This window comes from Nothoprocta perdicaria, unplaced genomic scaffold, assembly GCF_003342845.1.
Source record: "Nothoprocta perdicaria isolate Ctin4 unplaced genomic scaffold, notPer1 scaffold_82, whole genome shotgun sequence".
Taxonomy (NCBI): Eukaryota; Metazoa; Chordata; class Aves; order Tinamiformes; family Tinamidae; genus Nothoprocta; species Nothoprocta perdicaria.
In genome coordinates, this window is record NW_020456110.1 from 2,248,126 (window position 1) to 2,265,041 (window position 16,916).

Sequence of the window (16,916 nt, forward strand, 5' to 3'; positions counted from 1 at the left end):
AATTTTCCACTTAGTCTCACACATCTTTTTCCTTTGATATAGCAGTAAAACATCTTTCTGGATTATGACTCTGTTTGACAGACTAGTACATCTCCCATGAGAGCAGTGGAGAATCATTTTTGTAAAAGAATTGCCAGATTAAGGTATTCCTGTGCACAATCTGTTACAGTTTCTGTAGATCCTTGTACAAAAATATTTTACAAAAATATTTTTAAATGCTGTCATATAAGCTAGGACATTAACTTTTATAGCTTGATTCAGTGCTTCTGTATTACAGTTTTAATTGAGCTTTGTTTACATGAGCTAATTTATCTTGATTACTATAGTAATTGGATTAGCATGTTTTTAAAACTGTGTAGCAGACCAAAATGTGTTTTTGCATAGTGTTAACAGTGTAGCAGGAGTCGGGTTTGAATATCTCAAGCTTATTCCTGACTGATTGAAGCATGTGTTGTGCTAATTCCAGATCTTCTCACTGGGCTATTGTCCAACTGGTGAATGGTTAGCAGTAGGAATGGAAAATAGTAACGTTGAGGTGCTTCATGTTACTAAACCGGACAAGTATCAGCTGCATCTTCATGAGAGCTGTGTGTTGTCACTCAAATTTGCTCACTGTGGTAAGTTTTCTTTACCAGTATCTTCTGTCCTTGGAAATTTATTCAATATCACCTTTTAATAACAACTGAGAAATTTAAAAACTAAATGTTAAGTTTAAGTATTAAGATTAAAAAAAATCCATGACTGCCTTTTTGTATACCACTTAAATTGCAATCAAACATCTTAGATTAACCAGATGAAGGTGTGTCTCGTTTCAGGTATGAATTTCATTAATATATAGATGAATAGCTTTTGTGACTAATCTTTTTCCTGCGGTGCATTCTTTGATAGCATTTAAACAATGTGTTGCAGGCAAATGGTTTGTAAGCACTGGAAAAGATAACCTTCTCAATGCCTGGAGAACACCTTATGGAGCCAGTATATTCCAGGTAATAATCTCCTAAAAGCTGTTTTCCACAATGCAGTGCAATAGAGCTACACTTCTTGGGATCTGTCATTATCTTAAGAAAGTTCTTGAGTGGAAATTCAGTGATAATTATTTTATTCTTTTACAAATTTATCTGAAATTAGAGGCATACACTTGTGACCTTAGTAGCATTTTAGTGATTTATCTCTTACCATAACTGAATCCTTTACTCTGAAATTCCCTTCTCTCTCTTTCTCACCTTTGTATGTATTGGTGTAATACAGCATTCCAGTTATATTAGCTTAGCATTCCTAAAAGGTCCAAAATGTAGCTTAAATAATGAAAGTCATATTCAACATGCTGAGGAGGTTATTAATTTAAGGTTCATGAGTACTTTCTCACAGTTTATATTTGGATAAGTAACACTAAGGTTTCATACCTTGTATAATACCATACAGTCAATTGATTAAACTGGACTCTTGAGCTGAAAACTTGATCCTTGTAGATGTGTCCTATCAAATGTAACTGGAAGTCATAATCTTTCTCTAATCTTTAATCCCTCTATACTCACTCTTAGTAGAGCTTCAGTGCCATGAAAGAAGATCCCTTTCTTCTTCATCCATACTGGGAACCTCTATGTTGAGAATATTTTGAGCTGTGTTACAAGTGATGTAGCTGTTTAAACAGTGAAATATTCTGGAAAAAAAACTCCTACGGAATATACAAGTGATCTTTCCAAAATCATCATCCTTAAAACTATATAATTTCCTGGGGCACCTTTTCCAGTTAGGATCAGAGGAAGAAATGGCTGTATTGTGCTGTAGAAGTTTCTTTGCAGGAACTTAGCATGATTGGGAACTATTTAGCTCTTGCACTGAAGGACAGGAAAGAAAGTGTAGTCATATATGTTATATAGAGAAAACATCCCCTGAAACAGCAAGCATAATGTGACCGCATACATCACAGGATGTATGTATATTATCTCAGGAAAGATCCTTCTCCATGCTAATAGAAAAGTYGGGGGAGATAAAGCTGCTGTAACCCTTCTGCCATTCAGCTGCTGCATGCTGTTGCTTTTACTGCAGTGGTACTTTTTCATATTTGCTTTCTCTTTGGAAATGTAAATTTCTTTGTGCATATTTTTTTCCTTTGTGTTGGATGAATACTGATAGGAGATAAAGTTATTTCCATGAAATCATGAAATTTCTTTGTTTTATGCCTGTGGATAGATAGGACTTTCTCGTACTTCTCCATTAAGGATTTCTGGTTTAAAACAGAAAGGAGGAGGAGAAAGAAGATGGGTTTTGATTCATTCTTATGCAAAGACTAACATAAGATTTTAATAAATACTCGTTGTAAAGTTAATAGAAGGGACTGCTTATTTTTGTTTGATTGATAGGTTATCTCTAGTTCCTTACCATTAAATAAAACATTCTTTTCTGCTGACCTTTTTTGTTGCCATAGAGCTTTAGGTGAGACAAGTCTGGAGAAACAGCTTTGTTATAAAAACTGCCACCCTTTTTACTTTTACTTTGCGTCTACACTGGTGATATTTGAATGAGCTTTCCCCTGCATTTCCCCTCTGTAAACTATTCTGGTATATCTTCAAGTACTTACATGGGTTGAAAAGAGTTAAAATTAATTATTATATATATGTATTTCTCTTTTTTTCCCTTGTAGTCCAAAGAATCCTCATCTGTGCTTAGCTGTGATATTTCTGTGGATGACAAATACATCGTCACTGGCTCTGGGGATAAGAAGGCTACGGTCTACGAAGTTATTTATTAGAGACACATCTGAATACAGACAGGACTCCTTCTCGTAGCACTTTGCTGTATATTCCGTTCTTTCTTTCTTTTCCTTTTCCTTTTTTTTTTTTTTTTTTTTTTTTTTTTTTTTTTTTTTTTTTTTTTTTNTGTGTGTGTGTGTGTTTCCCAAACTGAGAACGTAAATGCTTATCACAGTTATGGAATTTATTTTTCCCCTTTTAACTTGATATTGAATTGTGAATGCTGATTAAGAATTTGTGATACCAAATCATCAGATATATACTTGGAAGAAGATAAAATAAGCATACTTAACAGTGAACTTGACTCTTTAATTATGTATTATAGCTGTAATGTATTTATTTTGTTTAAAGAAGGCTTTCTAACAATGAACTGACTAAATAAAGCTGTCTGGCCCGGCTTTAGTTTGAAAGGTGCATTGTATATTTTGTGCTTTTGCTGGTGGATGACAGGGATTGAAGAGAAGGATGTTGCAGAAATAATAAAAGCTACACTGAATAGACTTGTAGCTTCTGATTTAAAAAAAAAAAAAAAAGGGGATTTTTTTAGTGCTATTGTTGGTGAGGCCTCAAAGTACTGTTACAGTATAAATATTTGATGGGGATATGCTTAGTTTAACTATTTTAGATAGTCTTGAAAATTTAGGAAATTGCAACCTATAGCCAATGATTTATATGCCTGTGATGAATGGCAAGTTCAGTTCTCATCTAAGTTAAATACCTTTTATGAGAATGTGCCAATTTATTTCCAATGTCTATATAGCATCTTCTGAAAAGATTTGTTCTTAGTGTTTTTCTATTGATGAACAAAGGATTTTGGTGTCAATGTAGCTTTTTTAATATAACACCTCTCTTTGTATATTGTAGAGAGAAGTATAATAAGTTGCCTCAAAGAATTATTACTTCTGGAAACTTGCCACGTTTCTTTCAATGGGGATATGTGTCTTTGGGCAATTTTTCAATTACAAGAGATTATGAAAAATATTTGATATATTCATTGCAAACTGCACTGAAATAAGAATGAATTCCTACCAATTTACAAACGTATAAAAGCAAGGACCTCTGAGGTAGGATTTACAAGAGCATTCATTCTTAAATACAATAAAGGAATGGATTCTCACTTGAGAAAAGACTTGCTTTGTTTGCCACCATTTCAATCCAAGTCTTGATTGGATGTACCCAAAATGGACACAGGCTGAGCCACTGTGCCGGAGACATTGTGTTATCTTTTTATGTTGTTGTTGTTGCTGTTAAACTATGATCTGTGACTTTTTTTTTTTTTTTTGAATGCTTTAAAAAAATCTTTAAGTCTGTGGATCTGCTGATGTACAGTGCCTTTGCTGCTATGGATCAAAATCAAAAGACCCGTGTAGATAAATCTTATTGTATAAGTAGAAGATTACTTAATTTCATACTAGAAATGGATTGATGCTGCAAGTTAAAATGGACTGTTCATTGAAGTTCCAAATGTGGTAGCAAAAAATGGTGTCTTAAGTGCTTAGTGTTTGATGTCATTAACAGTTTCGTAATACTCTACAGTGTAGAAAAATTTTGATACTAAACTGTGTCATTGTACATAGTTCTAATGCATTGTATTGACCACCAGTACTTCTATAATGGTAGATTATTGTTTGTGCATTCAGACTTTTAAGCATTAAACATAAGTAACTTCTAAGATGTATTTTTCTGGCTTTTTTTTTCTCCTCACAACCACCCCCATTTTGCATGCGCTTATCTCTGTGTTCAGTGAAGATCATTTTATGGTGAACTGGCATTCAGTCATAGAGCATACCACTATGGATAATTTGAAATTTTATCATTGAATGGTAATGGGTGTTTTTACAATTTTTTTTCAGCAGTTTCAGTGAATTTAGAATTTCTCAAGCGTTATTTGACTGCAGCGATTCTCACCTCCTGGAAACATCAGCTGTAAGGATCCAGCCATACCACCTAAGAGTTGCCTCCTCCCACTTTTGTATTTCTCATTTGATACAATGATTGTTTTATCTCACACATTAGTGAGAGTGAAATTTGGAATAATTCTTGATCTGTAGGCTGCCAAAGTATACGGAGCTCTATGGGTTGTAGGGAGAGAGGTTGCAATGATATATATAACACATGGGTTTCCTTGTCAATTTGATATAAAGCCTTTCAAGCTCTGCAAAAAGATTTCTGTTAACTTAAAAAAAMTTAACCCAGCTTCTGTTCTGTTAAGGCATAGGTTAAAACAGTTTAGGGGCAGTGAATTYAGTTCACTATGCAACAGGAAGAAACTTGTATTCTGCGTAATGGGAGAACTGGGGAAAAAAAAGTGTAATTGAATTCTTTTCATGTAACCTGAAGCATTGTCCATGTTAGAAGTTCTTAGCCATATTAGCCTGTCATGTGAAGTGGCATCCCTTGGTGACCACTTGGTCTCTGAGCTCCAGACTGAGAGAGCAAATTTTTAATTTCCCAAGTACCAAAGGCAGACCTTGTCTAATAAGGTTGATTTATTTACCTGTGCTGTGAATGCTTGGGTAATACTTGTTGATGCAGAAGAGCACAGATGAAAGTTTTGAAGTTTTTTTCTCTCAGAGTTATCAGATTCCTTAGAATTATGATAAAGAGGAAATTTCCAGAAATTTGCCATAATACCTTAAATTTTAACTTATATGGAAATATTCTGCTATTGATAAAAATATACTTCCTAAAGGTAAATATGGTACAGATGTTTTCTGTTAATTACTCCTTTCATATAACTTACCTTTTACAAACAGATTATTTTGGAGACACCAATTTTCCAAGCCATTCATAAATTTAAAAGTCTAGGTATACCCTTATTTGCCAACAAAAGAGCAACTACCTACTTAATGTTTGCAGAGGATATTGTATTTCTGTGAGGTAGTTCAGACATAGAAGATTATTTCAGACCCCTAAAAAAAACCCTTTCTTTAAAAAGATTAACACATAGCATACTCCTGAATTTATACTACAGCTAGTTTTGACAGCAAAGTAATATACTTTTAAATCAAGTCTGCCGTATATCTGCTTATTGTTTGTATTGATGGTTTGTAAACAGTCTATGAAATTAAATGCCTTAATCCAGGATTACTGTGGTTGAATATGTAATCATCCTAATTTTCTCCCTTCAGGGTTCAGTGCAAATGAGAACTGGTACAAAGTTACTTTGTTTTATATTATTTGAATATAAGCACCCAAGGTCACTTTCTGTTTTGCATACTTTTGCATACTTTTATTTCTGTAGCCCCTACAGAGCACTTTTTTTTTCTTGTGCAATTTTTTTTTTCTGCACCGCAAATCTGACTTGCATTGTCTGTCTCTAAGATGTAACCATTCCTCTCTATGCATTCTTTTCTCTTCCTGTTTGTTCTTTAAAGCAATGATGAAAAACAGATATTTCTAATCTGCTTTTTGACTGTCCAGTACAGACATATTTAGGATAAACACTTTCCATCAAAATAGTACTTTCTAAAAATTTGCAATTTTTAATTATATGTCTCTGATGTCAACCCAAAGTGATTTTTCTCTCTTATTTTCTTTTTAAGCAATTCAGTTAAGTATGAAAAGGGTGATTTTATCAGCTGTGATTTCTCCATATGAAGAATTTTTTAGTCTATATATGAGTAGTTCAGACTGGACTGTGTATTTGTTTTTACTCTGGCATCCAAAACATATTCTTTCTCTTCCCTGAATTTTTGATGGATTTTGATATATGAGAAGAACTTGAAGGCATCTATCTATGGCAGAAGATCTATGTATATCTGCAGCATCTTCTATGGGAAACACAGGTCAGATCCTTGATTCAAATGAACATACCTGTACTGAAGGCAGCAATGCTCCCATGACTTAGGCTCTGAAAATCTAGCTTGCTATATATTGCAAATGGGACCCAGTCAACCAATTTGATTTTTCTGACAGTTTGGTCCTYTGAGTACCTTCTGATTTTCTTCTAGCATGTATATTTGTCATTATCCTAACTGAAATCCTGATCTGGCTAGCTTCTGCTCAAGGATTTATGTTCTGAAAGAATAAAAAGAAAAAAAAAAAAGAAAAAAGAAAAAGAAACATTGAATAAAATATGCTCAAGTCTCAAGTTTTTTTGTACACAGGACTTCGGAAATTCAAAGCAGTAGCTTAGACTGCAACTGTTTCTCACTTACATTGAATATGTCTGTTGCACCAAATTAACACTGAATAGAATATAGCAATAGAAAATATGCATAAGAACATAAACATGTCTTCTGTGAGAACTGTTGCTTTGAATTTTTCAGAGTAAGTGCATACTGAAAAGCTTGTTCATAGACCTGCATTTAAGTGGCATATGTGGGAGGAGGCACTGCATCCAATATTGGAGAGCTTTCCAAAATTAATATTTTGTCGTGACCACAGTGGTACTGAAGTAGCACAGGCAGTGTGGGCTCGATGCACTGCTAGCCAGTTCTGCCATATATTTACATGAGACATTCCTGTCTTCCTGGGCATAGCCAGAGAGGAGTCCTGGAGCAGCGCGCTGCAGAAGATCATCTTTGACAAGCTCTTAAATAATGCACCTGCAGCGTCTGCTTTTGAACCAGGAGTTAGTGAACATAACCCTTGAGATTTCACGTTCCTTCCGGTATTTGGAGGACAGCATTTCCACCTCACAGCAAGAAATTTTTATGTCAAAACCAATAAATGTTCTTACTCTTACCAAATGATTTTCTGTCCTGGTTACAAGGAAACAGTATTATAGTGTCTTTCTATATTATTAAAAAAGGCGTAGTCTGACATTTACAGCATGKCCATAAACTTGCCATCAAGTGCAAGGAAGCAATTCAGGTGGCCACTTAAACTCACACTCACTCTGAAATATTATTATAGAAACACTTTTTTTTTTTTTTTTTTCTTGTGTTTTGATGGATTAACCAATGGTTTTGTATGCATAGTATACAAATTAAGACAGAGACTGTCTACTAGCCACTTCTGTGTCTGTGGTTTGGACTTAGCTAATTGCCTCAGAATCCTAAAATGCATCTGAAGGGTAAAACCAGAAAGTACAAATATTTAAGGATAAGTAAAAAAAAAATCCTCTATTAATTATATTGACCCAAACTGTCTTTTAATGTCATATCAAGGTAAGCATCGGTATTAAACTTTCTTTTCATATTCAAATAAAGAAAGGGGTGGAGGAATTTTAAACTAATCTTTATCTTTCAATCAAAACCATTCTTTTAAAAAAATACCCCAATGTTAGTGCTTGGAGGAGTAATTGCCTGGGTTGTATTATCATCATTCTTGAGTACTTTATAACAGATGTGCTCAAGCACAGTAATGCTGTAAATATGGATGAATGATATGGTTGTTCATAACAAAAAAAAGGCCTTCAAAGGTCCTTTTGGCATTAAAATGTCCATGTGATTTGATGATCATAGCTATCACTATTTCATAAGCAACAATATACTGGATTTTTGGCAATACATTTTGAATATATTCTGATGCTTGTCCAGTATATATTTTGGAAATTTGCTGTTGTCTCTCAGTATCCTGTAGTGAGAATGGCTATGCTACAAAACGAAGAAACTCTCCAAGTTTTCATGGATTTCAAAAAAATCTGTCTCAATAATTTAAGATTTGATTAAGACAGAGATCAGAACTTCAGTGAGGAGCAGGCAGCTAAGGTCAGAGGAAGAAGATGTAGGGTGCAGAATGACCACCCCATTTTTATTTCCAGGCTTTCTGCTGCTTAGCATGTAGTGAAATAATCTGTATATATGCTGTGTGAACTGTTTCTACATTCTTCTGGATGAAAGGTGTTATATAAATGCCTTTATCTCAATTCAGCTGTGACAATTTTTATCTGTCGGGGAGGGGAAAAAGAAGAGGAGGACCTCTGAKGAAATGAGCATTTCAACCTTTCATCAAGCAAGAAAAGTGTGCAAATGAGGCACTTGCACAGCTGCTTTATAAACTGTCAGTATCCTGCCCAATAGCTGGAAGCTGCTAATGGGGTGGGAAAAAATCTAAAAATACGTAGTATAAAAATAATAGACATTTTTTGTGTTACAAGAAGGCTTTAAGGCATTAGGTGTAAAGTCCAATTGGTGTTCCTTCTAAAATAAATGAACATGGTAGCCTTTGTGATTTTAGCTATGTCATGGTTTGCTGTTCTAAAGCTATTTTTTTTCATGTTACAGAAAATAGTGAATTTGAAGGAATGGAGGAGTTTACAGGCTTTTGCTCCAACAATATATGAAGCAATATTGTACAAAAGGGTGCTAATTTTACAGCATGTCCTGCTTGTTTTAGACTGCAAAGTTAATATTTTCAATGAAATTTTTTTCAAAGCAACATGACTGTCATCCTCCTGTTTCCCTATGTGCACTTTTTATTTGATTTAATAACCTCACATCTGTCTTCAGACAAGCTTGTTTCGTTTGCATTGTTTTCCCTCAGACTTTTCACAAATAATCAGCATAGCTTCTATGCCTCAGAGCATTTTTAGTAACTTTTTTCCATGCCAAGGCTGCCATCTCCCTCCCCCTGCCCCCCGCACTGGGGAACTTGCTGAAGTCAGTTCTCAGCACTCAAGAGCTGCTGTAGTTGTAGCTGGGTCCTGATCTTCTGCTGTGCTTGAGGAATGGGAGTGGAAACCACCATTCACAGGTTCTGGAGGACGGTAACAACTGCTGTGGCAGCTGTTTTAGGCTCATTTATGTCACTTTCTTCCTCTGAGCAGTCTTAAATAAAGAGGTATGATCCAAGCTGTCCTCTGTCTCACTGGCCCTTCTGCTTTACCAAGTTTCAACGTGCTCATCAGTTGGAAAAGTGATGGAGGAGGAGAATGACCTGGGAGTCCTGAGTACAGCACAGCAGCATATGGCCATGAAAAAGACAAATATGATCTAGGATGTGTCAGGAGAGACATCTGCAGCAGAGGTGGGGAGGTTTTACTGCWATTACACCAGACACTTATCTCATATGAAATACTGAGAACAACTCTGGTCACCCATGTTCAAAAATACTTAATGGAAAATGAGACTGGTAGAAGGGTCTATTAGAAATACTGGAAATTCAAGGGAAAGGAGAGCATTTCACGTAAGAAAAACTTTCTTTTAATCTAGCAAATGAAGACTCAGAGTAGGTAATGGTGTTGCCTGTAAGTGCTTTGTGTCTCCAGTTTCCAAAGGTGTTAAAGGTAATACTGGTAGAAAAAACAAGGGGCTGTTTTCTTAGAAGAAGTGGCACAGGGAGGTTATTGTGGCACAGGGAGGTTAGAGTAGCTTTGCGAAAGGAAAAAAAACCCTGCTTTTAGGATAGAGTATGATATATCAATGAAGGAGTGTGTGTGATAACAGCACACTGGAGTCCTCAGCAAGGGCCTTGCAGCTCTCTCCAGTCCTTGCTACATATTCAAAATGTGTAAATAAAGAGTGTACAACGTCAATGGAATGAATGGATGTTTATTTTTTAAGAAAGTTGGAGTGAGAGCAGGAAAGGAGGAAGGTGGGAGAACGGAGTGGGAGAGAAGGACTGTCAATCAGAAAACACTCAATCGAAGTGTTTCTCTGCAAGCTGAAAAATCAGTACTTCTTCATAGGCCTACCTATTACAACACTGCTTATCTAAAGACAATAGTTAAAAGGAAACCAGAACATTATTCCTGCTCTAATTATTCCTGCTCCAAGGTACCTTGTTTTAGCCTGCTTATACTCACTAGGTTTGAAAGCCACGATCCCAGACAAATTTCTTTGGTGAGCCAAAGCATTTGGTTGCTTTTGTGCTTGGTGAGGCTACAGGTGCTGCTGCTTGGCGCTGTCGCCAACCATATCCGTAGCACTCAGGCTCAGTGGGTACTGCCAGCTGATTCCTGGAAGCCACTTGGAGCAGGAGCAAGAGAAGATATTTTATTTTGCTGCACTGAGTGGGAGGTTGGGTGCTTACACTTTGGGCAGTTGGCTCTGATCCATTGTGGTGAGAGATGTGGCCTGAAGACAGCAGTTGCTGAGGATCCCATCACCACATCTCGGAAGAATAGAAGAAAATGGTCTTACCAGAGAAGTCGCTGTAAGTGAGATCAGGCAGCCTTCCTATAGGAGGCTAAGTCTCACCAGCCTTGTGTTCTAGTTTGGGAAATTTCTTAATGCCAGGAAAAGAAAAAACTCTGGTATCTTCCTAGTATTAAGATAGTTTGGGCTGGGCAAGGCTGCAGTCGGACATATGGGTATGGAGGCTTGATGGATCCGCTTGAGAGTTGTTTTCTATCTTCACACTTTTTTCAGACACACTATTTTCTTAAGCTGTATAAGTATATAATGACAATGCAAGAACACTGTGAGCTTAGCCTGTAAGTCTTAGGCCACTGGTAGCATGGCCTCTACCAGTTTTAGATATGACCCAAAAGAAGTTAGTTACATAACTACTTTTGATACTAAAATACAACATATAGGTAGAAGGGCACCCAGAAAGGCACAAAAAAAAAAAAAGCGGATGAATGAGTCTTCATGTGCTGAAAACAGCCAAGGGGCTGACAGTGTCTAGCATACTCAAAAACAAAACAGAATAAAAGCACTGTGTTCCCYTGCATCTTGAACATGAGAGGGACCATGGACCTGTGCTTGCTAGCTCCTGTGTGTAGTCTTATTGCTCTGTTACTGTGGCTTATGAGAGGAAACTTGCTGCAGACTGTTCTGGGGGGCCTAAAAGGATGATGTGAACACTACCAGATATGTGGCAACACTTATTTCTGACATCCTTTATAGCAGCTTCCCCTAGGGAAAAGCCTGAAATAACTAGAGACAATTTATATAGCACCTTTGTTCCGTGCAGTTGGTAAACCACAGGCACAGACTAGGGAAAACTTTATTTATTGCTGAGCTCCAGCTATTACTGGATTGACAGGAAGCAGATATTTAAGACAGGATGCATGCACATTAGAGAACAAATAACTCTTTATTCTTTGAAAATGTGGAAGCTATATTTTGCTCCCACAAAAGAGCAACAAGTAGAGGTGTAATCCGTTATACATTTGCTCATGCTAGCAGGTTTTGATAATCCTTCATAAGCCCTCTGTTTCTGAACCCACTCTTTCCCACTGCGTAAGATTTTGGGAGAAGGAAGGTCAGGTAGTGATTTAGATTTTTCTTGTTGATCTCTTAGTGAATTACTGACCTGTTTTTGATGGTACTGAAAAAACTGGAACTTAAAGAGCATGCCATTATTCTTTTGTTCTCATTTGGTGTTACATGGCTACATGATASAGGGACTTGTGGGGCCTAAATAGTGCATGACTTTCATCTGGTGTAATCTTGTTTACCCAAATGCAGTCTCCTCCCACTGCATTCACCTAAAGATCTGTGCCAGTTGATGAGCATCACCCTGCTCAACAGGGTGTAACAAAAATTACAAATGCTTTTACTGTTGCTTTCTTCTTTCTTTAAAGACTGGCGTAATTGAACAAGAGAGTTCAAGAAAGTTAATTTCATGAAGAATGTATTCAAAAACCTTGACAATCATTCTGCAATTAGAAGCGAATGGAAAAAATATTTTTTCACCTTTTTCTTGATATCTACATGATGATTTGACCCAGTGTAGGATTATGGAAACATAATTTTTAGGAAAAAATGTATTGTTCTGGATTAACTGTGATGTGACTCAGAAAGAATGTCTTCCTATTACTAGCGTCTTTTTCTTTGGTTTCAAAACACATCCTTGATTAAGCTAGTGATCATCCTTGTGTTCAACTTCGAAGCTCCGAAGCTCCGAAGGTGTGGGATAGATGAGTGCACGGGGAGGTGGTTTGGGAATTGGCTCRATGGCAGGGTGCAGAGAGTGGTTGTCAATGGTGCGGAGTCCAGCTGGAGGCCTGTACTTAGTGGTGTCCCCCAGGGGTCAGTTCTCGGTCCGGTCCTGTTCAACTTACTCATTAACGACCTGGATGAAGGGCTGGAGTGCTCCCTCAGCAAGTTTGCCGATGATACCAAACTGGGAGGAGTAGCTGATAGCCCTGAGGGCTGTGCTGCCCTCCAGAGGGACCTGGACAGACTAGACAACTGGACGGTGAGAAACCTCATGAGGTTCAACAGGGGCAAGTGCAGGGTCCTGCACTTGGGGAGGAATAACCCCGGACACCAGTACAGATTAGGCGTGGACCTGCTGGAGAGCAGCTCCGCAGAGAGGGACCTGGGTGTCATGGTGGACGACAAGTTGACCATGAGGCAGCAATGTGCCCTGGTGGCCAAGAAGGCCAACTGGATCCTGGGGTGCATTAAGAAGAGCGTCTCCAGCAGGTCGAGGGAAGTGATCATCCCCCTCTRCTCAGCCCTGGTGAGGCCACATCTGGAGACTGCGTCCAGTTCTGGGCTCCCCAGTACAAGAGGGATGTGGAGCTGCTGGAGAGAGTCCAGCGCAGGGCTACCAGGATGATCACGGGCCTGGAACATCTGCCCTATGAGCAAAGGCTGAGAGAGCTGGGCCTGTTCAGCCTGGAGAAGAGGAGGCTGAGGAGTGACCTGATCAGCGTGTATAAATACCTCAAGGGAGGCAGTGAGGAGGAGGGGGCGGCCTCTTCTCAGTGGTGGACAGTGATAGGACTAGAGGAAATGGCTTCAAACTGAAGCATCGGAAGTTCCACAGGAACTTAAGGAAGCATTTCTTCACTGTGAGGGTGACAAAGCACTGGAACAGGCTGCCCAGAGAGGTTGTGGAGTCTTCTTCTTTGGAGATCTTTAAAACCCGCTTGGATGCAGCCCTGTGCCACGTGCTCTGGGTGACCCTGCATGTGCACGGAGGTTGGACTCGATGACCTCTGAGGTCCCTCCCAACCTTAAGGATTCTATGATTCTATGATTCTAACTGTTTATAGGACTACAGATGCATCAAATTATAGACAGCTACAGTGTTAAACAATAGAATAACAACAACAAAAGAAAAATTAGAAGAATGTTACATTTCTCCCCTCAGAAAACCTCAGATAATGGAACCTAATTCATTTTTTAAATTGAAAATTATATTTTGAACAGATTTTCATCTGGATGCTTTCTCATTACTCCAAAAGAAGTTTCTGATGATGATGAATTCTCCACTCCAAGTGAGAGATCCACTCCTGCATGAGTGGGAATGTATGTAAGAATATAGCAGCCCAGGTCCAAAGTATGTAGGAATATATAGGCAATTCCCTGCTCTTCTGAACACAGGAGTTCGAACTCCCAGCATTGTCAACATGGCAGATTATGGACCCTTGCTGTCAGATTATACACCTTCAGGTCTAAGTTTTTCCTATCCTCACTTTCTAGATTGTAGCCCCCTTGGGATTTGGCTGTGTTTGAGTGGTGCCTGGGTCTCCTTAAGAGGTTCAGGTTTAACTAAAACTATAAAAAAATAAAAGCCACTCTCTGGTTGTAGCTTTCWGCAGAAGCCTTAGGAGGCCCCCAGTTCAGTTCAGCTCTCTAAATCATTAGCCCATCTTTAATCTGTTATACTGATAATTTGTTATAATAAATTTTCTCATCAATTGAATATTGTAGGTCTGGGTCTCCTTTTGCTGTCTTGGGAGTTAGGAGGCATCAATTCCTATTAATCCTATTATGAACAAGCTAGAAGATCTTAAAAGCATATTTGACATTGCTTTCTGYTACCTTATATATTCCCACAGCTGTGACTGCAGTCAGAGCAGGGAATATTAGACTGATATTAATCATGTTCCTTTCTTCTGTAATGGTCATAATGGATCAGTTATTCCACAGTGATCAAATATTCTGATAATGTCCTCCATTAGCACCTATAAACATTTTTCTATTAAAGTATTTAATTTGAACTTAGCTTTTATCCTTTATTAAAAYGAGGTTTATAAATATGTTTCTTTATGAGACACTTTGATAACTGTGGATTAAAAGTAGGAAGTACGACTATTATCTTTTACTTAGGAATTCATTTGTAGGTTTCATAACCTAGTGTTTCAGTGAGTGGCTATATAGGGAGCAGAAACATATTTTTATTGTCTCTGCTTCAGGAAATTTGAGATCAAGAGACAGGCTAATGTGAAAACCTGACACATGGATAGAGATTCCAGAACCCAGAAAGCTTGCACGTTGTGTCTCATTATGCAGTATCATGTGCAAAATGAGGTACCTCCCTGAGGGATATCACAGTGTCTGTCAGTTGGCATTTGCCTTGCTCTGTGATGCTACTCTCGGATGTACTAGTCTCTGAGGAGGACTTAATGTAACATGGAAGCTTGGAGGAGGTTTCCCAGGCAAACCTGAAACAACATATGAAGCATAGGGTGGGTCTCTAAGCAGCCTTCCAGTAAACAGTGATCACAACTGGAGTCTCATTTCTCATTTCACCCAGATTCCAGACAATTTTTTTTTTCTTTCCAGAAGAGTTTATTGAAAACCTTTTCTGGCCACTATCATGTGATTAGAAGTTTTGCTAGCAAGAAATGCTAGCATTTTGGAGTACACCTTTGCTYATCAGTTGAAACAACATGTGTTGTTAGTTACAGGCATTTGGTGCTCATATGGTATTTGAAAACAAATTTATTTTCTATTTAGTGAGGTAGTATGAGAGTGCCATTTTCTGTGTTTGGAGATGGTTAAAAGTCCTTGATCATGAGCCAGGTAGAAAATGGAAGATGCTTCCATTGATGTGACCTTCCATGTGATGCTTCCATGATGGTGACCTACTTGGCTGCATTTCTATTYCAATGCCTGCTTTTTAAGAAATTGGTAAAAATATTTTTGTGACAGATATTGTTTATGTGATGACATGAGCTAAAAATGGTGCCAAAAGGTAAAATTTGTGGAAAAAAAGTTTAAGGAAATGCTGAAGTTTCCTACAAACTGTGTTCTCTGAGATCCRTTGTCACTTGCCAAGAGTTTCAAGCTGCCTTTAAATGACCATATGAAAATCTGTGATGGCTCACATAAAAGCATTTCAAAATCTTCCTCTATTATAAATTATGTGTGGTGAGTAGCCATATTAATGTTTGTGGGAGAGCCCTTTAAAAGAAAAAAATATTTATGATTTTCTTAAAATGTATTCAGTTTTCATTAGATATAAGTCACTGATTTTTTTTTTTTTTTTCTCAAAAAAGATCCATATTTCTTCGTTAAGCTGTCAGGAGCTATACAAAGCTGTTAGCCTATGTGAATCTTTCACCTTCCCAATCATCCTTTCAGGTTTATGCAGATGGGCTATAAATGAAAGACAAATATAAAACAAGCATTTTATCCTGAAAAAAAATCTATTTATTTTGTTTGGAGGCACTGTGTATAACTGATACTTTCCATTGTCCATTAGATGGTTAATTAATGATGGATTTTTTTTTTAAATACATGAAGCATCATTTCGTTAGCATCAGCAGTACTAAGTAATGTGGGCCTTTATAATTCAAGAAGTCAAGGTAGAACAGATTTTCCATGTAAATATGTGTAAATTTTTGTGAATTTCAGCTCATGCAAATTTGTCTCTGGGTGACCTAGGTCTTAGCACAGAYGCATCACTGATAGTCAGAGTTACTGATGCTCCATTTTGTTCTGAACAGAAATTATGAAATCATCAAAATTCTACAGCTTCTTTTTAAAGGCATGATCAGCAGTAATCTGCCTTGCTCTGTTTCAGGCAACCTTGTATTTTGCAAACTACTGCTGGGAATGTATTTCCTTCTGGAAAGGAGTGTTTCATTCCATTTTTTTTTTCTGGCTTACTTTYCACAAGTCTTCATTTTTACTGAGTAAAAATCCCCTATCAGTGCAGGCAACTACTTCTAAAATAGGGTGGTGGGTCCATGATAAGGTCCTGCCCAGGCATCAGGGAGACCTCCATGCAGCCTGTCAGCCCTGCCCGCCGTGGCACTGTTACACAGGCGGTCAGCAAAAGCGGCACAGGAATTTGTTGTTGCTGCTTTTAGTGGCTGACTATTTGGATCGGTGCTGTTCAAGTGACTGGTGACTGGTGACTACTGATGAGTGGTGATGTCCTGGCCTCTGCTTGCCCCTCCTTTGCCTCTCATTTAAAAAAAAAAAAAAAAATCTGCTATTTATTACTGAAATAATTGACACTATAACTGTTCTCTACAAAATTCTTTTGAAATTAAAACTGAGCTACATCTCTCAAATTGGATTCTTTTACATAATACATAAAAGTATGTATAATAATACAGTAGCTGTGTTCGCTCATTATGCT

General features: G+C 37.6%; 1 protein-coding gene across 2 annotated transcripts in view; it reads left to right on the forward strand.

Annotated features, from left to right (window-relative positions):
• The window catches only part of LOC112958209 (transducin-like enhancer protein 4), a 97,731-nt gene extending 94,899 nt beyond the window's left edge, over positions 1-2,832 (forward strand). For both annotated transcript variants that reach the window (XM_026052010.1, XM_026052011.1), the window contains exons 18-20: positions 467-617; positions 910-986; positions 2,645-2,832. In XM_026052010.1, coding sequence (XP_025907795.1) covers positions 467-617; positions 910-986; positions 2,645-2,752 — 336 coding nt within the window. In that variant the 3' untranslated portion in view covers positions 2,753-2,832. The remainder of the gene's footprint in view (positions 1-466; positions 618-909; positions 987-2,644) is intronic.
• Positions 2,833-16,916: the final 14,084 nt, after the last annotated feature.